The sequence below is a fragment of the Polistes dominula genome, unplaced genomic scaffold (assembly GCF_049000335.1).
Source record: "Polistes dominula isolate Pdom_NZ unplaced genomic scaffold, Pdom_raw_medaka contig_24, whole genome shotgun sequence".
Taxonomy (NCBI): Eukaryota; Metazoa; Arthropoda; class Insecta; order Hymenoptera; family Vespidae; genus Polistes; species Polistes dominula.
The window spans coordinates 233,549-248,931 of NW_028301150.1; the positions used below are offsets into that span (position 1 = coordinate 233,549).

A 15,383-nucleotide genomic window follows, 5' to 3' on the forward strand; every position below is an offset into this window, starting at 1 on the left:
ATGTAAATAGAAAATAAATGTAAATACTGAATAAAAAGAAGAAAATTTGATGAGTAATCGTAGACCATTTATAAGTAATGCGTATGCGCGCCAATAAAAAGTTTTATCGACCTTTGCGAGGTATCGATAATGCTTCGAGACTAAAGTATTAACGACTTTCCGTTGGTTTCTACAAGAGTTAAAAAAATCGGATCATTAAGAGCAGACCAAAGCTCATGCTGCCGCCGGTATATACTGTTGGTCAATGTAATCAGCCGGTTTAAAGTTTTGTGTGTGTGGTGTTTTTGTGTGATTATTTAATGAACATTCTGTTAAATAAATAAGAAATTTAATTATAATTCAAAACAATGAAATATATTTTAGTCACTGGTGGTGTTATTAGTGGTGTAGGAAAGGGTGTTATAGCAAGTTCGTTTGGCACAATATTGAAACATTGCGGTATTCAAGTGACTTCTATCAAAATAGATCCATACATAAATATAGATGCTGGAACTTTTTCACCGTACGAGCATGGTAAAAAAAATAAAACAAGCTAACTTTATTTTTATTCGTTGTCCACTTTTGTTCTCATATCTTTGCAATATTCATTGATAGATTCTTTATTTGTATAAGTTTTATTAAGTAGGAAACATGTGGTCTGTTGGTAGCCATATTGTATTATTTTACCCGCCTTTGTTCCCATGACCACGTGCTTTTTCATTAAACTTGTATTTTGTTTGTATCTATTTTTTCCTTAAACATTTAAATAACTTCTTTTACCGCGTTAATTTCACGTATTCAAGGCACTGCATTTAAATTGCGATAAATTAAATGGATTGTATCAATAGTTTGAATTTTGTCTATTTTATTTTATTGTTTTTTTTTTTTTTTTATTAATCTTTAATGTATGATGTATTTTAGTCATTTTGATGTTTACTTTATTTTCATTATTTTTAATTACTCGATCTAGGTATTATCAATTTCGTTGAAATACATTGAAATATAATAGAGAGAATGTGTGTTGTGAATTATTTTAAATATTAATCTACATGTTTTTTTTTCTTAATTTAAAGTTCCATTTGAATGATGTTTATGGAGTAATGTTTCTTGCTACTTTGACTTTCTTTAATTTCATTTCCTTGTGATTGTTTCGTAACAGAGACTTGTTTATCGATTTTGATTACGAATATCAGTAATTCTTCCATTGTTTTACCATTGGTGTCCTATGTCAAGCGTTGTTACCAAGAATAAAACTAATATATGCAATGATGTTTCATTTACAGGAGAAGTTTACGTTCTTGACGATGGCGGAGAGGTAGATTTAGATTTGGGAAATTATGAACGTTTTTTAGATATTATATTGCACAAGGAAAATAATATTACTACAGGAAAAATTTATCAACATGTTATTAACAAAGAAAGAAAAGGCGATTACTTGGGCAAGACAGTACAAGGTACATACAAAGAGAAATTTCTTATTATTTTTGTAAGATCAATTAAACAAGTTTATAAATAATATGAAATGTTCATTTTAGTTGTTCCACACATTACTGATGCTATTCAAGAATGGGTTGAAGAAGTTGCCCATAAATCAGTATCGGAAGGTGGTGATAAACCAGACGTAATTAATATTTATCAAATATTTGTCTTTAGTATTTAGTTACAGGATACCATTTTACATTTTCTTTATTATATTTTAGGTATGTATCGTTGAATTGGGTGGAACAATTGGTGATATTGAAGGGATGCCATTTGTAGAAGCTTTTAGGCAATTTCAATTCAAAGTTAAAAGGGAAAACTTTTGTTGCGCTCATGTTTCATTAGTTCCACAGGTACTATAAGAACTTGATTTAAAATGATTTTCTTTTTTTCTTTTTCTTTTTCTTTTTTTTAACATATCACTTGAACATATCCTTGAACTTGCGCCAAAATACCAGATAGTATTATTTTTGGATTAGTAATGACGTCGTAAATAATTTTGATATAACAATAAATGAGTTAATATTTAATTAAAAAAATGAATAATTATTTAATCAATAACAGAATGTTATTCATTTTAGCCACAATGTACTGGAGAATCAAAGACTAAACCAACTCAGTCGAGTGTAAGAGAATTGCGTGGTTTAGGATTATCTCCTGATCTAATAGTTTGTCGATCTGAAAAACCAATAGGCAATGCAATCAAAGATAAGATCTCAAGTTTTTGTCATGTACAGCCAGATCAAGTAATCATTTTGTCTTCTTTTTCTTTTTTTTAAATAAATATATTAAGTATGAGTAGACATATAAAAAATAAGTAAAATCATTTCTTCACAGGTTATTACTATCCATGATTTGTCATCCATTTATCGCGTACCTCTTCTTATGGAAAGTCAAGGTGTTATAGAATTCCTTAGCGATAGATTACAATTAAATATTATGCCACGTCCACGTTATTTTATGCGTAAGTGGAAAGATCTGGCTGATCGAATTGATCATTTAAGAAAAGATGTTAATATTGCTTTAGTAGGCAAATATACCAAATTAGAAGACTCATATGCCTCTGTTATAAAAGCATTACAACATGCTTCTGTGCAAGTTGGCTATCGTTTAAATTTAACGGTAAAGTAGTTTTTTTTTTGTTTTCTTGTCACGTGCTCTTTCTATCTCTTATATATTTTTCTAAATAAATCATCATTATTTTAGTTTATAGAAGCTGCTAATCTAGAAAATTCTACCAAATTAGATAACCCTGTTTTATATCATGAAACTTGGCAAAAGCTTTGCAAAAGCAAGTAAGATTACAATTGTTTATCGTGTTTTTTCTTCAAATATAAGAATAATATAATACAAAATATTTTATAAACTTTTAAACTTAACAGTGGTGTGGTAGTTCCTGGTGGTTTTGGTAAAAGAGGCATAGAAGGAAAAATAGAAGCATGTAAATGGTGCAGAACAAATGATGTACCATTTTTAGGAATTTGTTTGGGTTTGCAAGTCGCAGTTATAGAATTTGCAAGAAACGTTCTAGATATTCAAACGGCTAATAGTACAGAAATTGACGCAAATACAACTGATCCATTTATAATAGACATGCCAGAGCATAATCCAGGTCAGATGGGTGGAACTATGAGACTTGGAAAAAGAAGTACTTATTTTAAGTTTGGTGAAAATTCGATTTTAAGTAAGTTCAATCAAGTCTATCATTATGATTAACTTATTCTTAACTTCATTGAATAATAATATTTATATAATTTAATAATAGGACAATTGTATGGAAACAAAGATTGTATTGAAGAAAGACATAGACATAGGTACGAAGTAAATCCACAATACATTAATATATTAGAGGAAGCTGGATTAAAATTCGTGGGTAAGTTAATCTAAATAATCATTATTATATTTTATAATATACTTCATTTAAATACTCAACAAATATCAATTTTATATATTAGGTACAGATGAAAATAGTGTTCGTATGGAAATATTAGAATTATTTGATAATCATTATTATGTTGCTACTCAATTTCATCCAGAATATTTGTCCAGACCCTTAAAACCATCGCCTCCTTTCTTAGGATTAATTTTAGCCAGTATTGGTAAATTAAAACATTATTTGGCAAAAGGATGTAAATTATCACCTCGTGAACTCAGCGATAATGAATCTGGTAATATTTCATTTCTTTTTATATACCATACATAGAAATATATATATATATATATATATATATATATATATATATATATGTGTGTGTGTGTGTGTATGTTTTACTATATTGCATTAATTTTCTTTCTTTTCTCTTTTTATTTATTTAGATTCAGAATATTTACTTGATATGACAAAATTACAATCATCATCCGAGACAAGCAACAGTGTTGTTTCTAGTATTAATGATTAATTGACATATAATATATATTTTTGAATATATGTTTATATATATTTTTAGCAAATCTTATCAAAATGTGTATTACATACTATATTTTAAATGAACAGTGTTGTATGTAATAATATTATGGAATATTCATATAGTACATTTTTTTTGTAAATTTGACAATTACGTACAAAGTTTTTCTCTTATTGCTGGCACTTTATTTGCCTACATAGAAATTTGTAAAAATAATTATTCTTTGTCGTACTTCCATTTATGTCGATAAATTATATACAAAAATGATTTAAGAATAGATCTCCTTCTTATATATTAATTTTATAATTTAGTATTTTTGCTTAACATCTATAAGAAGATTAATATTATTTTTGTACCAATGAAAATGTTTTTCTACTACATGTACACCATCATCAGTTGATAGATCAATATTTTTTTATTAAATTTACTGTTATATGAACACGTTTGTAAGTATTACAAAAGAAAAATATATTATAAAAAAAGTTGTTTTTTTTTTATTGATTTTATATTAAATTTTTAAAACTATTATTATATATTATCAATGTAAAACAATTTAAAAGGGAAAAAATATGAATAAAATTGATGTCATTTGTCGGATACTTTTTGCGGTATGTTCGCCTTTATTTGACAATAATGTCATGTTCTAATTACATTTTATCAAATACAGTTTAATGATAAAAATAATAAAAGTTGTTCATATAAAAATGTCATATGTACATACATTTCCATTGTAATACTTGAGTATATTAAGAATAGTACACTAAGTTAATTATTAAGTTATCATTGTGGATTTATATATCTTAAGTTACGTCAACTAAAAATCTGTAAAAATATAATTAACGAATAAAAATAAAACAAAATTAAAATTAAAATTAAAATTAAAAATAAAATTAAAAATAAAAAAAAATGCACTTTGGACGGTAAAGATTACAACTAATACTGTGAGTTAGTATTTAAAGAAATAGAGATGCGTAACTAATAAAATAGCTTTTGTACATTAACAAAAACTTGTTTAAATCGTACTGGCATAAGAAAACTAACAAAAAAATATTTGAATAACGACGTCTCTGAGTTAGTTTCCAAATGAATATAAAAGTTACGATATATAAAAATGACAAAATAAAATCTGGATCAATAATATTGAACTATTATATCTGCTATATTTGATTTGGCTTAATAATTAAAAATGATATTTTTCGACTAATTATATAATGCCAGATGTACATTTAATAAATATATTCATATATCTATAATTACAGTATAAATACTTATAAGTCATACAAGTATTTATGTGAAATAATTGAGCCATTAATAACTTTAGAAAATAATCATATGTTCGCAATTATAAAATAAATATGGCTCGTTTTTCCCTGCGCTAATGAGATTCTCAGGTAGTTTTGCGTTTATAATTGATCAAGGCAATTATTTCTACATTATTTTCTGAGCTCGTTGAACCGAAAATTCTTGTTCAATAATATTAATAATAGAGATTGATTATTATAATGCTTTCGTTGATTTATCTTATAAACTGTATGAAGTGGTAGGACAGCCATTTCTACTATATATCAAATACTTAGCATTAACTTTATAATTACATGGGAATAGAGAAACAAAGTACAAATCGCTAACTCTCTCTCTCTCTCTCTCTCTCTCTCTCTCTCTCATCTTCCTATGTATACTTTTTTTGTTCTCTTAATAATGTATCCAAAGATAAACGTGTACTTGTTATTAATTATATTTTTCATTTCTTTATAGAATTTATATAAACCATTCTTTTTTCTTTTGAACTTGATGACCGGTCGTGGAATGTACAACCGCTGAATCTGGATCTAATGCAATTTCTGCACCTTTATCTTCTTGAGTCAAATATTCACCTTTATGCCTCGACATGTATCTTCCTATAAGTACTGCCATGATTACTAAAGCTATAATAATAACAGCTAATACACTTCCTAAAATTGCAGTATCTGTTTCATTATAAGCTGCTCTAACTTTGTTTTCGTCTACATCAGGTGGTGGTCGTGTTTCAACAATATTTGGTGGATGCGTTATTGGCTCTACTCCGCAATAGTCTTCCGTAATCGGTGTATTACTTAAAGATCTAATATTTCCTGGACCATTCTCTTGAAATAGTAACTTTAGAGGATATATGTCATCAAATTCGACTCTAGATATACAACCTGCAAACCCTTCAGTCATAGATTCATTTTTACCTATATACATATATTGAATATTATTGAATTGAGCATCGGCCGAAGTTTTAATATCAAAATGAAATTCTTTCGGTTCATAATTATCAACTTTCAAGACGAGAACTGATCCAGAATTTTTTCTACTTAATCTAACGTCATGATACTGGCCCAAACCAAAATGTTTCGACGGAAATATTACTTCTTGTCGTTCGAAACCAAAGTCAAAGACTACGCGTAAATGACCGCTGTTAGAAACCATAATTGTCATATATTCTCCTGAAATATTGGAGAATAAACCAAGTAGGAATCCTTTGGGATTAGTCGTTGTAAAACCAACTCTAATTTTTTCCGAAATTGTAGAACGCCAACTGCCCATAAAGTCGTATTTTATCATTGAGTTTGAACGCATGTTAACGCCAATTTCTGAAACACACGTAGACAAAAATAAACAAATATTTAAATAAAAAATCAAACAAATCAAACATCAATATATATATATATATATATATGTGTGTGTGTATAAAATTTATTGAAATTTACCATCCGCACAAATTGGTCCTTTGAATGCAGTCCAACGACAGTCACACCAATATCCATTGTACTTTTCGTGACATGTACCATTGTTAAGACACGGATTACTCTCACATCGTCCTACGCAATCTTCACTAACACCATACAGTCCACGTCTTGCATAACTTCTAATATCTTGTAATTGTCCATTTAAAAGTAAAGCTCTTATACAGCCTACAAAGCCATCCCTATAATCAACAGTTGCCCCAATTACCAAATCCGAAGTAAGATGAAGTGCCCGCACTGGTCCAGGAGGTTCCCTAACTTCGTTCTTCAAAGCTCCATCAATAACTATTCTAGCTTCTTTACGATTTCTTTCAACGGAAACGGAATGCCATCGATTGTCAGCTAATTTATAAGATGTGTCAACACTTACAGCAAGTGGTCCACCACCTGCTTGATATTGAAAGTGTATCTGATTTCCACCGTTTATAGAAACTTTGATATAATCTGTAGGACCCTTGCTATGAATAATTACAGCATTTTCAATAGTCGTTTTGAATTCGAAATAAATATCCCCACTATGGCCAATATCAAAAGTAGGTAGATTAATGGTAGCATCAACAATGCGAAATGTTACTACATTCTTGAATAAATCTATAACAAAAATAATAATACATAATTATGACAAGTTCAAGAGAGTTTACGTTTATAATTAATATTGTAGCAATAGGTTACACAACATGATAAACTAGCTTATTGTAGAAAGACATAAATACGTCCAAGAGCTTATATGCGTTAATTAATACTGATCTGAATTATTTCTAATCCACTCTAACTATCCTAACTCTTACCTGATCCTACTTTAATAGAATACCAAGGTAACTCAGATCCTTATAAACACAATTGAAAATGAATTAACTAAAATGATAAAATAAACGTATAAAAAGATGATATCATTTTGACGTACCATCTCCTTCACAAATAAGTGATCCCAAGGTATATTTGCCTTCCTTTTCATCCAATGCTGTTCCAGTATCTCCGAAACGTAATTGTTTCACAGGAAGATATTCCTTCTCTGTAATATCACCGCTATCTTCGAGTCTACCTTCTAAGTCAGCATCACAGTTACACCATTTATTCGGATCCGCACAATTTCCAAGTATTCCACATTCGCATTTACGTGAACCAGGTAAAGCGCCACCCCAATAATCCATTTTTTGATTTTGTCTGCTTACCCACCATGAATTTGGTTTAAAGTAATCATTCTGTCCAACTATAAATAATAATTAATATGAATAATGTTAAGTCTGATAACATATGATGTTTTATTAATTAATGAAATAATTAATATTATTTACCTGGTGTATTAAACAATTTCGAGTGTTTACATTCGTATTTTATTCTTTGCCTACATCGCGTTGATCGATTTAAGAAAGCTTCTATTTGATCAAGATCAGCATCGTAATTGATATCTTGAATAAAACTGCCTGGTTCTTCAAATCCATCAACGGGCGTTGGGTATTCGTTACTATGCCTTAGAACTGTCATTACTCGTCCATCGGTAAAAAATTCACAAGTTACTGGAAAAGGTGCTAATGGTCCACTTCCGTCAACATCAATTTTAATTTCTGCTCTTTGATTTACCGAATTCATATTTTTATACGCCTCGCAAGATAAGGGATATAGTGCTGAGTAGAAAAAAGATATTTTATTATTTAATATTTATAGTATTAGGTAATAATACAAATAATTATTTATTTACTATAAGGTACTTACAAGTATGACAAACAGCTCCTGAGTAACCAGTATGAGTACAATCGCAAAAGAATTCATCTGAATTTTGACTGCATATACCAGAATGTTTACAAGGATTAGGATTACAACGATCAACCATTTGACAAGCATCAAAAACAACTTCATTTTTGCAACAGTATTCTTCTTCTTTCCAATCGGTTGGTATTTTATAATTTCCATCAATACTTATCATTCTCATACAACCAACAAACCCACGATTACTTTCTTCTCCTGACATACCACCAACCCAATATATTGGTCCAGTTATCATTTCCAAAAGACGTTTAGTTCTCATAGGTCTATCATCAACATTTAATATAAGAGTATTTTGTGCTACTGTTAAAATCACTTGATGCCACTTTCCATCATTAAATTTTCCTTCAAAATTATCTAAAATTACTTTCGCACTTTTTCCCGTTTCGATTTCGACTTTCAATTTGCCTTGTTCTAAGAATAGCTGAAAATATTGAAAATTATTAACTATAGTGTCATCTTCTTTATAAATCAACACGTATATGTATTATATATTAATAAATATTAAATATGCTAACTTTAACATGTCCTGGAGATGTAAATTTATGGTAAAGGATTATTCCTCGATCCTCGTAACTTCGAAATCCAAGTGAAACGTTCAACGATTGAATTCCTTCATAACCTTTGAGCCGTGCATAAGATCCAGGTGTTAAAAATGATATGGGAATGACAGGAGGTTCAGGACAATTGTAAAGCGCATGAACCTTCTGATATCTTAAATTTTCTCCAGTGTATTCAGTTTCTTTTAAATCATGAATAATATTGGTAGTATTCAAATAAAAGTTTTCTATACATCCTGTGAAATTTTGGCCTATTACTAAACCTTCTTGCTTGTTAGGTACTCCACCTATATAAAGCTGTGAAAGTAGAATAAAAATGATTATTAATATTCTGTATGTTTATGTGCATACACATAACATACATTTATACACATCAAACTTACCGCTCTGTTTAAATCTAGACGATGAAATTCTCCTTTGATTCTTTCTTTTATTAACACCCTATCGACGGAGAAAGAAATATTTTTTCTATTTCTTGATATAACAACATCATGCCACATGTTATCATCCAAAAGACTTCCTACCGATAAACTTGTCATAACACCAGATCCAAGATCTATATTCAATAACATTCTGTTGTCGCGTAACTGCAATGCAATGAAATCTCCTTGCGTACCACGTGAATACATTAATATACCATCTGCAAAGTTAGTTTTAAAACGAAAACGTATAGAGTGTCTATCGGTTTCAATTGGTTCTCTCAACAGATCTAGACGAACCAGAGATGATCCATTAAATGATAATACATCAGATTCTGTAAATATAAAGTGAAATTATTGCAACTTTATATATCATATTGTCCTTTATATATTACTTTGTAATTAAATATTTACCATAGTCACATCCATATAATTCAAGTCTTAATGATATTCTATCTCGCCATCTGGTTGGATTTATTCTTATCCATTGTGCAATTATTGGAACTTCAAATTTATTAAGTTTGATGGTATCTCCATTTGTATTTCCTTTGAACATCTACAAAAATATATTATCATTTTAGTCAAATTTTATCATATTGATTATATATTGATAAATAAACTTGTTTTTTTAATAAAATCAACAAGGAACAATCAAAATAAAATATATATAATATAGTAACATTATGCATAATATTCAATCAAATTTGACTTATGCAATAATCATATTCATAAACGATAATGAGCAGATAAAACATGCATATAAATATTGTTAGTATTGTTAGAATACCAGTTGTTAATTAAAGCATTAAAGCGCAATGAAACACTCCAGAGACTTAAAGATTATAAATAATAATTTTCATTAGAAAAAAATAAGAAATTTTATTGAATAATGATAACTAATTAAAGTAATAATGAAAAGATCTACAGGAATATATTGATAAAATAAACATCATGTTTTGGAATAAATGTTGTCAACCCAAAAATGTTAATCAAACCCTACAGAAAAACAAATATATGGGTATTGTATTTTTCAAAGAAAACAAAATCTGGACTTTTAGTTTTGTTGTTGTTGTTGTTTAATCCAATACCTCATCTACACCATCTTGACCTTCATAACTAGTCCAGGCTTGACCATCGTCAGAATATTGGACAATATATTCTGTCACATATTCATTAGTATGAGCGCGACCCCGTGTCGCAACGCTGCGTATCTCGTACCTGTCGCTCAGTTCCACAGTAAGATGTTGATCATAACTGCTAAGTTCTGGTGACCACGCAGAATCCCCTGTAAAGCCCAGCCCCGTGTTCGGATGTAAAAGTAGAGTGAAAGCAAAGCAGATCAATGATATATGATACATATGATAATGATGATTATAACGACTATCAAAATATACAATTATTTTTAACAATAATAATAAAGAGTGTATATTTTCTCTCATAAGTACTCTTTGTTCATAATATATTATATCATTTAATAAATGATAGAAACTAGAATAATAGAACAATAGAAATATAATTGCATTATTTAATTACTAATAGTACAGCTGATAATACTGTGAAGATATTCAAATTCTAGTTGAATTATTCGCTTGTTACAGCAATTATATTTCTATGAAAATCACATTGAATTCTTACCATCAATTTCCAAATGATTATTTAACTGTGATATTATGATGCATGTGATGAACATTAATTAGATGTTATGAACCAATAAGCAGCATACAAATATAAATTATTAGGGCATGCATTGAGAACCTACCTTTTACATTTATAGTGAATTTTTCTTATTACGTCAATGTTATTAATAATATTAGTAAGAAATTAGAAATTAATTAGAAATTAATTATCTACAATATAGTTAAATTCTAATGTTAATTTAATGTTTCCTTATTAAGCAATGCGCATGCTAATTTTCTACATTAAATATAAATCATTATATATTTCATGTTATTAAAATCAAATAAAAATAAACTACACAGGGAATGAGTAACTTACCTTGATATTACCAGATTCTTCTTTAAAATCCACATAATCAAGACCATTGGTACCATAGCTGATACCGTATTCCATAACATACTCATTCTTATGAGCTCGTCCCTGGGTTGCCACAGCCGTGATATTCATTACTTGACCCAAGTCAATAGTCAGGTATTGGCCAAAGTCTGAACTGCTAGCCGTCCATGCGTTTCCGCCTATGCCACAACATGTATGCATGCATGCAACTCAAAGTGTACTTAAAAATGCATTATATCTAATAGAGGTAAATAGATACTTGATACTTTGAATTTAACTGTTCTTAAATCAATACTTTTTGAATATGTGTGTAAAGCATATCAGAAATAAACTTTAAATGTAAGCAATGTATTTGATGATATTCAAATATTTTAACATATCAAAATAATCTACTTACAAATATTTACATTATGAATATCAAAATTATATTGTGATGTAATCTCTGTTTTAGTTTATGAATATATAAATTAAATTAAAGTTATATATATATGTGTGTGTGAGTAAATTATAATACATTATATAAGTTAAAGTTTTCGTATCTTTAACTTAAGTAGGTTAATATTCATTAACAAGATTATGTCAGATGTGTATTGATATGGTATCTCCACTAATCAATAAACTTTCTTCAATATATTTTAATGAATTCCAGTAGAAATAAATACCTTTACATTCAAAAGCAAACATTTGTTTTGAAGGAAAGTTATAAAATTACATGAGTTATTTGATATCAATTTATTTTTTCATAGAACAAAAATGATTTACATCGAAAAATATCATTGTATAGGTTTGTCAAAGATACTTAAGGTTCTTCACGTTTATTAAAATATTTTTTTACGTACTGTTCATCTTCTGAATGCATTGGTATAGCATTCGCTACAAGTTCATTATAGTCTAACAGTTGGAACATTTTATTTTGTGAATTAGGTGCTGTTCCATTTTCTTGCAAAGCTACGGCAACACAATGTTCTGAATCTAATAATGATTCTTCGAATAACCAATTTTGTATATCACCTTTCCAATGTAGAATGGTATCGCATACCAATTTACCAGGAATTAATTTAGAATTAGTTTTAAAATCGATTGCTGCAAGATCTGTAACTATTCCTATTCCCAAAGCTTTAACGAAGCTTTCTTTTAAAGCCCAGTGTCTACAGAACATAGCAATTTGTTCCATGCAAGTTTTATTACCTTTGATTTCTTCCCATTCAGAAGATGAAAAGATTCTATTCATAATACGAAAAAATTCAGACAATTGCTTACCGCCTCTATATTCTAATTTCATAACATCTACTCCTAATAATACATTTTTAACTTCACCGGCTAAGACACTGTAATATCCTTGATGTGAAACATTAAAGCTAATATTTATTTCAGAAGTATTTAAAATAGGCTTGTTATTTTTATCTCTTGTAAATATTATTTTATCATATGGAATATGTGCATACTCATTGACAAACTTTCTCATTAATAATCTACCTATAAGAGAAGCTTTAACATCTTTACGAAAAACAAATCTATCTAATCTTTCCTTCTCTTCTAGTTGTACACAAGAAATTGCATATGAAAATTCTTTTTCACTCGGATTCCATTCTTTCCAATTAAATGCCCAGCGAACACTCTGACTCATTTTATCAATGTTGATATTATATCTTTTCATTTAATGAAATTTTGATCAAATTTATAATACATATATTGTGTGGCGTTATTACTGTTCTTTGTTAGTATCCACCTGAAGCAAATATATAAATTACTTGGAATCTTAATATTACATATATTTTTCTTCAATTACATTTAAATATATAAAACTTTTATGTAATTTTTATGTAAAATCATCCGTTATTCGTTTATATTGCCGGTTATAGAATATCCTGTATACGAATCAGAAAAAAGTTCAAATATCTCATAATTGAGCGTGGGTGTTTGAAAGATATACTTAATTTGGGCGTGCCTTAGGAATTTACTCATTAATTAATACTTTTCTCAGATATAAGAACATAATAGAAATGTCACCAACAGATAAAAGCAATTGTAGTGTGCAACAGAAGATGATAGCAAGATAGATTTAACTAATAATAGCTAGGCAAGCAAGAAGCTAATATACTTTATGCAGTATACAAATATTGAGATCATTTTGTAGAAGAAATAATACATAAACTCACACCATTTAATGAAAGCTTAAGATATAGGAGGAATCATAAAAATATACACTTGTATAAATAAATAAATGAAATCATACCATTGAGTCTTGCATTTTTAGCTCCTCTCTCCGGTAAAGATGTAGTTGCTGTTAAATGGGCTTTATCCAAAAGAGGCACATTACATTCGTAGTCATCTAAAAATCAAAGATAATCGACATTAACAAGAGATTACTCATAAAGATTAATCATTCCAATTACATCACAACGTAATATTTGCATTTATTTATTGAAACTAGGTTAGTTATTCTAAAATTAGTAGGAAAAATGTTAGAATGACGAGTTACGTATTCTCAATAATTTGTTTATAAATGAGTATAATAAAATAAACAACATATACATCTAGTACACGCTTGCGCGAATCTTTCGACCATAGCCTATTTAAAATAACACATAGAATTAAATGACTAGAGATTTTAATCAGACATATGTAAATATCATAATTCCAAGATTTCATTTCATATCAATTATTTATTTAAATTAAAGGAAAGGTGAAAAATTGTCTTTGTTGAATAGTACTGTCATAAAGTAAACTCGAACGCCATATTCAAGTGGGCTTGGTCATTGCAATCACGCTTGAAACATGTCGCATGCTGGGTCATATAATAAACGATTGTTACTTACATGCATTTGTTAATGAATTAATCGCAAGAGCGAAGACGAACACAAAACACTTGAAAGTGTTCATCCTTTCATTGCCTTATTGAAAAAATGAATCGAGGAACGTAAAAATCCACGTTAAACAGCACGCTATCTTAACCGCTTCAAAACTGTTACTATACTTTTATCAAATTCCCACTCGTACAAGAGACTCAGTCAATCGTTGTTACTACACTACTACCACTACAAGTACAGTTCTATCGCACACAATGTGCACTGTGTGTCATATATAGGCGTTACGTGATTTCACTTGTAAGAAGCTAATGACGGCACCACGCGTGTATGAGTAACTATGTACGTGGACACGATACGATATATCGAAATCCAACTACTTCATATCGATAGTTGTTTTTATGTTGATAACATTTACGGCAGATGGCGCCACATGTACTAAACTGAACGTAGTGCAGCATTCATTTCCACACACGCGCACACACACCACACACACACAGAGGATTATAATGAATTTTAATTGGTTATAATAATAAAAGTAATCTAAATAAATGATGAATAATCGTGAAAGTTAAAAGTAATAAAAAAGGAATCCGTTATGCGTGTAAATATGCGTAGAATTTGTAATATTATGGAAATCATTAAATCGACAATATAAATATTAATATTTGTTTTCGAAGTGATAACACAGCCATGCTATTGCAAAAAGCAAAAGGTTGAAATGGAGAGATTATTTGAAAGCAAATAAATATGTAGTAGTATTATATTGCTGAGAAAAAGATTAATTGTAAGAATGTTATGGCGAAAGGCATTAAGCGAAAGACTGTTTATTATGCGCATACGCGAATATTTTCTCAAAAATTAGCGGTATGTTACTTTACCGATCGGTAGCCGATTAATCGGTTGCTATGGCAACCAACAAACATTGAATAGAAGTGTACAAGGATGTTGAGCCGTTACCGGTAGGTAAAGTGTTAACAATTGTTCTTATAGATGCTATTTAAAAATTAAACCAATGAAAAATGAAATTTAATATATTTTTATTAGTTTATAAGATACGTCGAAAAAATTGAACAAAAGAACGTGAACACAGCCGAGAATTCATATTTGTTTGAAGTGATGATTTTTCATTAAAATGGTGATTGTAAAGTGATTCAAGACAAAAGATATAATAATGCGTGATAATTGT

At 28.9% G+C, this 15,383-nt stretch overlaps 3 protein-coding genes across 6 annotated transcripts; 1 reads left to right on the forward strand and 2 right to left on the reverse strand.

Moving 5' to 3' along the window:
- Positions 1-209: 209 nt before the first annotated feature.
- Positions 210-4,770, forward strand: Ctps (CTP synthase). Its single transcript, XM_015326265.2, has 11 exons — positions 210-513; positions 1,263-1,433; positions 1,515-1,600; positions 1,680-1,811; positions 2,040-2,204; positions 2,296-2,580; positions 2,665-2,753; positions 2,841-3,142; positions 3,224-3,331; positions 3,414-3,626; positions 3,775-4,770. Exons 1-11 carry the CDS (start codon positions 348-350, stop codon positions 3,855-3,857), a joined length of 1,800 nt encoding a protein of 599 aa, XP_015181751.1. The 5' UTR covers positions 210-347; the 3' UTR covers positions 3,858-4,770.
- On the reverse strand, positions 4,452-14,538 carry Nrx-IV (neurexin-4). Of its 4 annotated transcripts, XM_015326273.2 has the most exons (12): positions 14,207-14,538; positions 13,624-13,719; positions 11,370-11,566; positions 9,789-9,930; positions 9,339-9,709; positions 8,914-9,252; positions 8,345-8,819; positions 7,927-8,256; positions 7,536-7,841; positions 7,420-7,458; positions 6,596-7,222; positions 4,452-6,478 (listed from the first exon to the last, which is right to left on the reverse strand). In XM_015326273.2, the coding sequence occupies exons 1-12, from the start codon at positions 14,268-14,270 to the stop codon at positions 5,622-5,624; spliced, it is 3,843 nt and encodes a 1,280-aa protein (XP_015181759.1). In that variant the 5' UTR covers positions 14,271-14,538; the 3' UTR covers positions 4,452-5,621. The 4 variants fall into 4 exon arrangements, with proteins under 4 accessions (XP_015181759.1, XP_015181762.1, XP_015181761.1 ...); XM_015326276.2 differs by lacking the exons at positions 7,420-7,458; positions 11,370-11,566 and adding an exon at positions 10,463-10,659 and having other exon boundaries at positions 14,207-14,536; XM_015326275.2 differs by lacking the exon at positions 7,420-7,458 and having other exon boundaries at positions 14,207-14,536.
- Positions 12,105-14,250, reverse strand: LOC149030762 (L-aminoadipate-semialdehyde dehydrogenase-phosphopantetheinyl transferase). Its single transcript, XM_089177621.1, has 3 exons — positions 14,207-14,250; positions 13,624-13,719; positions 12,105-13,116 (listed from the first exon to the last, which is right to left on the reverse strand). Exon 3 carries the CDS (start codon positions 13,042-13,044, stop codon positions 12,187-12,189), a length of 858 nt encoding a protein of 285 aa, XP_089033747.1. The 5' UTR covers positions 13,045-13,116; positions 13,624-13,719; positions 14,207-14,250; the 3' UTR covers positions 12,105-12,186.
- Positions 14,539-15,383: the final 845 nt, after the last annotated feature.

Excerpts from the sequence above, each read along its gene's own strand:
- Nrx-IV (XM_015326273.2), bottom strand. The coding sequence starts at position 14,270 with ATGAACACTTTCAAGTGTTTTGTGTTCGTCTTCGCTCTTGCGATTAAT. Across the intron at positions 9,253-9,338 it reads GTCTAGATTTAAACAGAGCG|CTTTATATAGGTGGAGTACC; the intron begins GTAAGTTTGATG and ends CTACTTTCACAG. Across the intron at positions 8,257-8,344 it reads AGGAGCTGTTTGTCATACTT|CACTATATCCCTTATCTTGC; the intron begins GTAAGTACCTTA and ends TTTTCTACTCAG.
- Ctps (XM_015326265.2), top strand. The coding sequence starts at position 348 with ATGAAATATATTTTAGTCACTGGTGGTGTTATTAGTGGTGTAGGAAAG. Across the intron at positions 1,434-1,514 it reads CTTGGGCAAGACAGTACAAG|TTGTTCCACACATTACTGAT; the intron begins GTACATACAAAG and ends TGTTCATTTTAG. Across the intron at positions 3,332-3,413 it reads AGCTGGATTAAAATTCGTGG|GTACAGATGAAAATAGTGTT; the intron begins GTAAGTTAATCT and ends TTTATATATTAG.
- LOC149030762 (XM_089177621.1), bottom strand. The coding sequence starts at position 13,044 with ATGAAAAGATATAATATCAACATTGATAAAATGAGTCAGAGTGTTCGC.